Source organism: Cajanus cajan, chromosome 2, assembly GCF_000230855.2.
Source record: "Cajanus cajan strain Asha chromosome 2, NIPB_CcT2T_4, whole genome shotgun sequence".
In the NCBI taxonomy this organism is placed as follows: Eukaryota; Viridiplantae; Streptophyta; class Magnoliopsida; order Fabales; family Fabaceae; genus Cajanus; species Cajanus cajan.
This window is the reverse complement of record NC_138518.1, coordinates 7,520,548-7,532,539: the sequence shown is the minus strand read 5'-3', so window position 1 is coordinate 7,532,539 and position 11,992 is coordinate 7,520,548. Positions and strand designations below refer to the sequence as shown.

The 11,992-nt window shown below is 30.5% G+C and overlaps 1 protein-coding gene across 1 annotated transcript; it reads left to right on the top strand.

Annotated features, from left to right (window-relative positions):
* Positions 1–7,019: 7,019 nt before the first annotated feature.
* VTI13 (vesicle transport V-snare 13) lies at positions 7,020–11,280 on the top strand. Its single transcript, XM_020367389.3, has 6 exons — positions 7,020–7,225; positions 7,443–7,558; positions 8,540–8,598; positions 8,687–8,875; positions 10,421–10,591; positions 10,824–11,280. The coding sequence occupies exons 2-6, from the start codon at positions 7,465–7,467 to the stop codon at positions 10,974–10,976; spliced, it is 666 nt and encodes a 221-aa protein (XP_020222978.2). The 5' UTR covers positions 7,020–7,225; positions 7,443–7,464; the 3' UTR covers positions 10,977–11,280.
* Positions 11,281–11,992: the final 712 nt, after the last annotated feature.

The following is an 11,992-nucleotide window of genomic DNA, read 5'->3' as shown; positions in this document are numbered from 1 at the left end:
GACACCCATTTATCCCAAGAGTAATACCATAAAATGCATATAAATAGCTCATAATATCTCAATTCATCCTCATCAAAGTTATAAATAAAATAAACATGTTCATCTGAAAAGTAATTAATGGAGTAATTACAATTAAATTACAACTTGAATATATATATTGGACTAAAACAAAGAGATAACAAAATTCCTAACTACTCCCTAGTCCCAATATCACATTGGCATTAGAGTTTCCACATAGACCTAGATCTGATGGCAAACTTAGGTGAGGAGGATGAATGTTCTTTACCTTAAGCTTGCTCTGGCCACTTGATCTTCTCCTTGAAGGTTGCTGGACGAAAATTCCAGCTAGGAAGAACCTTGATGACATGAAGAAAAAGGAAGAATGAAGAAGAAGGGAGCACCAAAGCAAGGTGAGTAATGGATTACTCAAAAAGGTGCTAAACCTAAAGAAAGTTCAAAGGAACCTAGGCTAGGTGAGAGTGACTTTGAGGAGAGACTTGGCTGAATAATTTTCAGAAATCTGATTAATGATTCAAAGTGCTGAAATGTGAAGAGAAAAGTCTAATTTATAGGCTAAGGAAGCAAGCACAATGGTGCCAACTCAAAGAGCAAAATTGGCACCAAAAATTTGAATTTCAAATGGGATTTGAAATTCAAATTTCTTGGCAGCTCCATGTGCACGTCCAAGAGCTGATTCCATGTGCATTAAGGTTGCATTTAGAGTTAATTTGATGTTGATTTGGGTGGTCCATGTGCAGCACCATGTGGGTTAGCCCATGTGCACCAAATGCAACTCAAATTACTCCTAAATGTAACCTTAATTTTAGCTAACTTTGCCTAATTAAAAATTCCATTCATAATCTTATTCTAATGGCCTAAATACAATGCCCAACCAAATACAATCAAAAGGAAAAATTACAAGAATCAAAATGAGCCCAATATTGGGTACCAAAAGCCCAAAGGCCCATGAAGCCCAAAACTAGGCCCAATAAGCCTATGGCCCAAAATGCTACTCTATGTGGTCCAAAATACAAGACCAAAATATATAAAACTTATACTAATATAATATATACAAAATATAAGAAAATGGATACATCAAGATATGGCCCATGTGAAGCTCAACTTGGGCCTTCCAAGCCCATCGGGCCCATTGGGCCTTGACTGACCCAAATCTTCATGTCTATCTCATTCCTCTTGGTTCCTTTAAGGTATCACCTCTTGCTCTCCAAGGCATGATTCCATCAAGATCTCTTCCTACTCCTCCAAAAAATGAGGATTCTCGTCTGTAAAACATACAAAGACATATCAATAAACAATAGGGAGTGAGAATAATCTCACACTATAGGGAATGGGATGCAACCCTCAGCATCCCATCCCTTCATGATAACAAATATAAATAACAACAATTAATACATTAATTTTAAATATATACACCATCAATACACTCACAAACACATACACAGTAATGCAATGCGATGTATACCTACATCTAAATGCATGGGTACTTGGTCACCATCATCGAGAATATATAGTTGGTACTTAAGGTTAACCTTAAGCTACCAACACAAAAGTTTTCCCACCAGAACACTAACAGCTTCCCACCAGAACTACATAATCATGCAAATATGATGCATATCACAACCATGCAAATGCTTCTATATAATTATGTCATGATCATCATATCATTCATCATTCATCATTCATCAACATCTATATTTATCCACATCAATTCTCACCCATCCAAATAATAATCATCATTCATAGAATATATATATATATATATATATATATATATGAGGGTTCAAATGACATTGGTATAACTTTTACTAAGTATTACACCGTTTAATAACTTTATATTAAATGTGGATTTAGTAAATTCAACCATTGAATTATAACTTCACATCACTTTATATGTTTATATCAAATTTTGTATATATGATGTAAAAGTAAAGAACTTTTAATCTAACGGTTGGATTTATAAAATTCACATTTAATATAAAATTATTGAGCGATGAAACACTTAGTAAAAGTTACACCGGTGAACCCTCCTCATATATATATATATATATATATATATATATATATATATATATATATATATATACACACACACACACACACACAAACACATACATTCATCATCATGTAATCAATTATTAACATCATAATATCATCATTTAAAACATCATAAAAGAGCCTCCTGACAATCTATGTCGAACTTGGAAACCCACCCTCAACTCTTAACTGAAATAGAGAGCATCATGATCTTTTCACATTCTACTTTAAGTCGAGACAAAGAGCATCTTGATCTTTTCAAGTCTGGCTTAACAAATCCATGCCCGACTTTAAGCCGAGAGAAAGAGCATCTTGATCTTTTCAAGCTCCACTTAACAAATCCATGCTTTAGTTAACAAATCCACGTCCAGCTTAACAAATCCAAGCTTGAATTTAAGCTAAGACAGAAGCATCTTGGTCACCTCACACCCGACATGGACATTTTCACGCCCGACGCCAACACATCTAGGTAGTGTCATCATACGCATGAAGGCACGCCCAGCATCGAGCACCCGAGCTCGGTGCTGCGTGCAATCCAACATCCAAACACGCCATCATTGGAACAAATAATCTCATACAACATCATGATAAACGATTATACAAAAATCTAAACAGCCAAAACTCGATTTAGCCCAGAAAATTTATCGTTCAATACAAATTCATCCAATTAAACGTCTATGACTCTTATCCCTAAAATTCATAATTATTTTCCCTTAGGTTTCTAACCCCTTTCTCCAGAGTACTCAATTAATTACCTTAGAAGTATCGGATCACCAAATAAAATTTATATTCAAAATCTACTTGACAAACTTCATCAAATACACACAATTTCATCAAATAGAATACTTATGGGACTGGGGCCAATCCCTCTAACCTTTTAATAAATATTATAATTACCTTTAATAAAATCACTATATATTATATTTTATAAAAAAAATGGGGTGTTACAAAATTTCGTATGTGGATCTCCGAGAATGAAAAATAGGAAGATGAAAACACTCAAAAGAATAACTTTCATTGTGAAACTTTTTCTTCCAACCTTAAACATCTTTTTGACAATCCAACCATTGAAAATATAGAATGGTATTCTACAAACAAATTGTCCAAAAATCAATTTAATCCAATGATAAACAAAATTATTATTACAATTCTAAAATTGTTATCTAATAAATATATAAGTTAAATAATGAATTTTCTATATTCTCTTCAGAATTGTATTATGTTGTCGTTCTTATTGAGGCTCCACCAAAATGAGGGGATTAGGCCAAGGGGTACGAGTATCTTCTTTACAATATTACCATGCTTTTCATTAATTCAACATCTAATCTTAATTTTTAAGACTATTTCAAAATATGTTAATTTCTCTAGTTCAAAAGCTGCAACATACATTCCTACTTGAAATCATCTATATCAAGAAAACAATCTTCATTTTTGATTCATCAAGAATCATTGTTTTTATGTTTTTATATTATACATGTTTATATTTCTCATGTAGCTGTATTGAGCTTTACACTACTAGAAAAATGTCATTTTCTTGTAAATTTTCTTGCAAAAAAATATTCATAGGAATTTTTTGTGAATTTTCCTGCAAAAAAATATTCGCAGAAATTTTTTGCAAATTTATTTGCAAAAAATAATTTACAGATATTTCTTACAAATTTTACTATAATTTTAATAATCATAGAAATTTTTTTCCATGGTAAAAATTTGCAGAAAATATTGTAAGAATTTTATTTTGTTTCTTGCAGACTTTCTTGCAAAAATAAATTTGCAAGTAATGTTTACTAAATGATAGAAAAATTTTGCAGGTAACTTTTCCTACGAATTTTCCTGCAAATTTTAATCCGTAGGAAAAATAAAAAAAAAATATATTTAAATTTATAAGTTTAATATTTTAAAAAAACTTCAAGTCTCACATCGATTGAAAATAAAGCAATTAAAGAGTATATAAGTTGGGGAAACACTTACCTTACAAGTTGATTTATATGGTTGAATGTTAGACTTATAATTTACAATCTTAGAATTTAAAATATTATGTATCACATGTTGGAGGCATGGAAACAAATGCTTCGGATAAATTCATTGTGAGCATTTGAAAGTTAAAAAATTATTGATAGAACTTATAGTAATTTCTTTAATTTTTTTCATAAAAAATATTCCTGCAAAATTTCTTGCGAAAAAATTCGCCGGAAACTTTCCTGCGAATTTTTTTTTGCAGGAAACTTTCTTGCAAATTTTTTTTTGCAAGAAACTTTCGTGCGAATTTTTTTCACAAGAAATTTCACAGGAAAATTTCCTGCAAATTTTAAAATTCGCAAAAAAATATTATCCACGAAGGTATTACCTGCAGATATAATTTCGCAGGAAAATTTGCAGGAACAACGTTTCCTGTCGTAGGAAAAGTCACATGTTATAAGAGAAATTCTAGTAGTGTTATATAATTCTTAAAAATTTGTATACTTTAACAACTAAATTTTTTAAAAGGTTACTTTCTTTTTATGTTTATAATCAAATAGGTTGTTTTTATGTATCTTAAATATTTGAATTTATGATTATTTTTTAACAATTTTTCTCTAAAGTTTAGTTAATATACAAAAATTGATTTTTTTCATCTAAATAAAATTAAATATTTTAAAATTACTTTTCATCATGTTTATCCAAACAAAATGTATTTTTATTATAAATTATTAAAATAATCTAATTTTCACTATTATTTTAAATACACCTCTCATGGATAAAAACGTGAAGTTAGCATTTCGTCGTTTTCAATTCTCTGTGCTCTTTGTAAGGGCCCGCATAAAAGTCTATATCTATTATTTATGTTTAAATAAATTTATGCGTAAGTATTTTTTTTAGGAGAAAAAGTAAGAAAATAAACTTATTTATATTCAAAATTAACTTAAAGACTAATATGAAACTTTTTTTTATATTACAAATTAACTAATATAAATACTAATTTTGACTTCGGGAGAATTTTTTTTTTCTTTTTATTTTTTTTCCTGACATTACTTACGGAGAAATTATAATATTCAAGCACACATCTTTTTATATTTTGAATTTATTTTTCATTAGCAAGATACACAAGTAACACAAAAAGAGATTGAATTGTGTATTTAAAAACTTATTTTTAAAACTTTTTCAATCCATGTTAGTTAAGTAAGTTAATAAATAAAGAAAGATGCATATCCTTAAGAATTAGGTTTTATTCTTTCTTTTATTAAAGAATTCAATATCCAACCATTGAATGTAAATAAAATATCTTTAACTTCTCTAGACTTTACAAACTATTAATCACAACACAATACTAGACTTTCATGTATTATTTTTTTACAAGCCTCTTCAAGATTATCAACACACAAAGGTTGAATGTTTACAAGTGTTTAATTTACTAGAGTGATGATATAAAAGGCCACAAAATTTTTGGGATCACAAAATATTCACTATCTCTAAAATTGTGGAGCAATTCATAGATTGTCTAATAGAGATCATCTCCTCAAGGTAACTTTAGTATAAATAAGAAATATAACTTTCTAATTTATTAGTATATGAACATTTTAAGAATATGATTGTCGAGAAAGATTTCTTACATTCAATATTGTGCATCTTCTTAAAGTATCTCCAATGGGGGTTGCTTATAAGCAACCCCTATGCCACATAACTGCCACATCAGCTCTGACCCACAAAGTGGATTGCTTAAATTTTAGCAGAGTTACTTGTAGAAACAACTCTGCTAAAATTTAAGTAACCCACTTTGTGGACCAAAACTGATGTGACAGTTATGTGGCACAGGGAGTTGCTTATAAGCAACCCGTATTGCAGATGCTCTTATATAAAGTCCCAAGAGATATATTAGGACACAAATGTAAGAGACAAAATATTTTGTGCAAATCCTACTTTTTGCACATTGTGAGGAGGGTATAGTAGGTCATTTGTCATGTAAAAGAGATGTATGTTACATTGTTATTTAAAGCGTGAGTGTGTACAAAATCATTTACATATAGCATTTACAAAATGTTTTTTTTTATATTTTACGATAAAGGTGTGATTAATACAAAATCAACTTCTATTCTTTTCATAAGACACAACAACAAATGCTATTTCTTTTCTTTTTCTAAAAAGTGTGTATATATTAATTGAATGTATGATGATATATAAAAGATACATAGTTCATATAATTCATGAGGTCATCATACAAGGCAAATCAAACATATATTCAACATTACAGGTGACAAAATTGGTTACCATAAAAAATTGGCGAGATTGATCAAGTGTTTTGGCCTACCAATCCACCTAGCCTGCAAACATGCCCTCCAAATGGGGGCTGACCCTACTAGCCCTTTTTTTGTTTATATATTATTTTTAATGTAAATCTAATTAAATCATTTCAATTTTATTTTGTGTATAGTCTGTAATTTGTGATTTATAGTGTAACAAATTTGTTATATATTTGATTTTTTTATATATATATAATTTGAGATTTGTTGTGTAATAAATAAAGCTATGAATATTACTATGATTAATTAATTACATATCTATTTTGTTATGTAAAAAAAATTGAGATTTTTTTTATTATTTGAGTACACTTATTTATATAAATCCTTTAAATATCAAGAAAAAAATATGTCGAAATAGTAACTCAAAATAAATTACTTTTTTTTTTTTTGTAAACTATTGAGTTGGTTCGTCAACCTACCTTTAAGTGAGACAAACCAAAGTTTTCAACCTGTTTTCTTTTCTTTTTTTTGGCATACTAATGAGTTGGTCCTTATATCATGTATTATTTATTTATATTTATATGTAAAGTATACTAATTTACCTGGTAATAACATTTTCAGTTACTACAGTAACAGTAGTAATAAATAAATACAGTTTAAAAAAGAAAAAGAAAAAGAAAAAGTCAAGAAGCATTCCTAGTCATCCTCCACAATTCCGACTTACTAAACTCAAAATTTAGTTTATGAGTAATTGAAGTGTCTGACAGACAAACCCTTCCACCAATTACCAAAGAGAGAATAATATGCCCTCATCATTCCTCCTCCACTAATTATTCTCCCTGCCTTGTCGTTTTGAACCCTCCGCCAAACAAAACGCACCCTCTCCTCTTCGCCACCCTTCTCCGCCCAAATTCCCGCCGTTTCTCGAGCCTCCACGTCATCTCCGCCCACCGCAGGTACCTTCGTCACTTCCGATTCTTCTCTGTCACCACTTTTCGATTCTCGCGACGCCGATTGTCCTCCAACCTTTTGTGTTTACGCCTAAGAATTAGGGTTTCGGAGCCGGATTCTCGATCCCTAGGTTCCGATTTCGTTTTGTTTAATTGGATGAGAGGTTTTTGTTTCTAATTTTCCTTTATTTTTTCTTCGTTTTGTTGATCGTGAATTGAACAGAGAGTGACGAAGGTCGTGGACGATGAGCAACGTGTTCGAGGGATACGAACGCCAATACTGCGAGCTTTCGGCGAATCTAGCGAAAAAGTGCACTGCTGCTGGTGCTCTTAATGGAGGTACTAGAGCATTTTTACTTGATCTTACTTTGTTTTTTTTTTTTTAAAAATTGACGAGTCTTCTTCTGTGTTTGATTTAATTTGTATTGATTCAAATGTAGAATATAGTCTAAAAGTCTGCGAGTTCGTAGATTTTTATTTTTTTAAAATATTATTGGAACTCCTTTATCACAGAATTCAGTTACATTGCTTGAATTTGGATAATGGCGTATTGCATGAATTAGGATCCTTTCAGTTATTGGTGTGTAGAGCTTCTTTTGGCCTGAAAAAGTATTGATGTGTAGCTCCTGTTGGTAGAAATTCCGTCAAGAAAATTTCTCCTCTTTATACTTTCCAAAGTCTCACTGATCCTATTATTTTTCTTTAGTCATGATTGAAACATGACTGTATTTGTATCTTCCTATATTTGACAGTTTTGGAAAAATCTCTTGGCAGATGCCTACAAAGGAAAGGTGTAGAGGCAATGTTGTTAGTCTAGCTAGTGTGTCAGAATTGCAGTCTTTATGGTTTTATTTCTTGATGTTGTAAGCTTTGATTAGGAGCAGAAACTGCATGCTCTGGATTTTGAACACTAGATTATAAAGGTTAACAATGGCTTAGTGAAGCCACCTTGCTATCACTTTTGTATCTTTGTACTTAACTATTTCCCAATTTGTTTTTCTCCCATTATGTTTGACGCCTTGCCTCATTTTTGTTCTTTTTGTTAGTTGAGTGGATGGGGGAATAATTCTAATGCATGCATCACAGACTGAAGTGAATTCTAATACTCATTTTATGTGACAACAGTATTTGGCTTCTCTATAAATTCCTATGGATAACATAAACATATTCACGAAAGAATGTCTTAATTCTTGAAGTAATGAACTATTGGAATGGAAAACTATTGAAAACCTTTATCTGGATGGGGGAAGCATCGAACCTTATGATATATTTTTGAGCAATATATTCCATTATAATTTTTATTATTCTGTTTGTCTGCAGAGCAAAAGAAGCAAAAAGTTTCTGAAATAAAGTCTGGAATTGATGAAGCAGAGGCTTTGGTACTTCTTTTTCTCCCTCATTGGGAAGATGGCTTTATTTTTTTTGTACACTTGAGGGTCTGATATGTTTTAGCTAATGAATTTGTAGATTCGAAAAATGGACCTCGAGGCAAGAAGTTTGCAGCCAAACGTCAAGGGTGTACTTCTTGCTAAGTTGCGGGAGTATAAATCTGATCTAAACAATCTTAAAAGTGAAATCAAGAAAATTGTATCTGGTAACTTAAATCCTTCTGCACGAGATGAATTGTTGGAATCAGGCATGGCAGATGCTATGACGGTATGATTCATTTATTTTAACTTCCTCTTTTGTGTACTTGATGATGATTAGTTTTGTTGTGAAACTATAACGAGGATACAATTTGATCATCCTTTTTCTATACTGTTATATACTTTTTTTTTTATTAAAATTGATGGGTTAAGTGATGGCTTATTGTTGCTGATATTTCTTTTCCCTGTCAAGCAAGCCACCTCCCTCCCTCATTTCTACTTCTTTAGCCATTGTAAACAAAAGTTGATTTGTAGTTCACGTTGTAACTGTTACATCAATGATCAATTAAGGGTCTTCTTTGAAGCTATTTGAATGGTAGGGACAGAGAGGAAATTAAGATCTAAGTATGTGGACCAAAATAGTATTTGACTCTTATTGATCAATAAGTAATTTGTCCATACTTTGTGTATATCATGATTCTATACATTGACATAGTTTGATGACTATGACTATGTTCTTGATAATTACAATCATTTATGAGATGCATCCATCTCGTCAATGGTGAAACAAAGCAAATGAAGTTTAGGCAATATATTTTATTATTTTCAAATTACACCTATTGAAGTTGTAAACATTATGATTACCACTTGAAACTTTTAATTTGAAATAAAAAGGACTGTATAATTTATGTATCATTTCACACTTCAAGAAGGATATACCTTCAAAGTTCAAACAGTGAAAGAGAAGCAATCTTTAATGGTAGATTAATTGTATAGAGTAGTTATAATTTTTGTTGACAGATAATTTCTAGTATATATCTGACTCAACCAAAATATTAGACCTTTTAGAGGTCAAATGTAAGATTAATTGTCTAGAAATGATCTTAGAGTTTTTTTTTTATCCAATTGATTATTTGAGCATTGGATGATCATAGAAATTTTTATCTAATTGATTCTTTTATGAGGATTGATTGTTTCCCATTGGTGTGTGGTCAATTTGTTTTCATCGTGTTTTATGATAGAAATACCTTTTTTTTTTGAAGGTACAATTGATTTTCTCAATAGCCCTGTATATGCTTACAAATTACAATGGCCTTCTCCCTTTTCACATACAATGTAGACAATTATGTTAACATTTAATAATACTAGTTTGTTGCCTATGTAATGGAAAGATAACTTTATACCAATTTTAAAATTGTAATAGTTTATGTTTTCTTGTATAAATTATATTTAACTTATTTAGATTAAGTAAAATTATTGATAAGATAGATATGTATCATTCTAAGTTATTATTAGATTAGGATAAGCATTAAAGGTTTAATCTGATCATTAATGTATAAATAGATTTTTAATATGATTAATTTTTTTTTACAAGTAGATGCTTTGATGTTGATTTTGGGCAAACTAGTTGGTGAGACCTCGGAGATTTATATATATGTTAGATTATAAATTTCCTCAGCTACATTATTGACAATTGTGCCCAATGTCATTTCTATTGTCTGATTTCCTGATACGAAGAATGACTAAGCTTAGATTCAAACTTCATTTCTGAACTCCTGTTTTCTTGGATCGGAAATACCAAAGCTGACACCAACTTCTAATGTGAATACATTAGGCATCTGCTGATCAGAGGACAAGATTAATGACGTCAACTGAGAGGTTGAATAAAACCAGTGACAGAGTTAAGGAAAGTAGGAGAACAATGTTGGAAACAGAAGAGCTCGGTGTCTCCATTCTTCATGATTTGCATTCACAGCGACAATCTCTATTGCATGCGCATAACACGGTAATTTTTTTCTTTCTTTTCAATAGATGATGTGTCTGTAATTCTATTACTATTAGTAACATGACACAAGGATTTTAATTTTCTATTATAGATAATTTCAAGTGCAACATAAAATTTTCTTTTCCCTGAGTAGTGAATAGAAGAACGAGTAGTATCAATACAATAGTGATGAGAGTGAGACAATAAAAGTACATATACTTTGATCTACTGATGGTTGTTTTCCCTCATGCAGCTTCATGGAGTTGATGATAACATTGGCAAGAGCAAGAAAATTTTGACCAACATGTCAAGAAGGATGAACAAGAATAAATGGATTATTGGTGGCATTGTTTTGGTCCTGGTTATTGCCATCGTCTTGATCCTGTACTTCAAACTTTCTAAATAGCCAATGACTGACCTTTCCTTGCAATGGCCATAAAGGTCGCTAAGATACAAGGATTGCAATTATTTCCCATTGACCCCCCTTCTCTTCTGATTATGATTTGAGTGTTCGGACAAAGATGGTGTGTTGTGCAGTGCTGCCAGATAATTTGATACTATTAGCTTCTTTCAATGTATGTATCTAATGCTGGGTTTGGCATGTATGGAATATTGATCTTTTATTTCTTTATGGCCTGTTGCATGAATTATCAAGAAACCAGAATTCTTGTTGGTTTTGCTGTTCAAATATAAACGAGTTTTGGTTCTAATCCATTGGAGTAAATTATGTTGCTACAATGCGGCATGTAATTCACCTGCTTAAAATCCTGTGTAGAATAACTTTAGAACAAAAAAATGTTAAAACCATGATCTTGAGCCCCCAGGAATAGGAATACCAAGCAGTAGTCCTTGAAGGTATGGAAGTGAAATGAAAAGGATGATGTGAAATGGAAGTGAAATTTAAAACGCAACATTATTATCATGCAAATTAACTGAAGTACGGTAAATTAGCGTAGTTTGGCGTACTAAATACATAAAGCATATATTCCCCCTTAATTTAATACTAGAAACACGTTTTACAATTTTCTTTCAATTTATTTTGTTTTCATTCACAACATAAGATTTCTATAGATAAATTTATCTGAAAGTATACATAGTAAAAGAAAATCTAAAATTTAAATTAATTTATAGAAGTGCAATATATGATTTCTTTGAGTTAATACTTGACCTCTTTAATCCCAAGCGCTTTTTAGAATTTATCTGTATAAACTTCTTTAAAGGTATTTTTAAAAAAAATTAGAAAAAGAAGATAAAATAATTTTTTTCATAAATTAAAATTGATTTAAATATAAATTAATTTGTACATATTTTTTCTTATTAATTTTTTAAAATTTTATTTTTAACTTGTAAATAAGTTAGTTTTAATTTATTAAAAAGATTATTTTATTTTTTTAAGCTTACTTTTCTGCTTTCTCTCTTAAA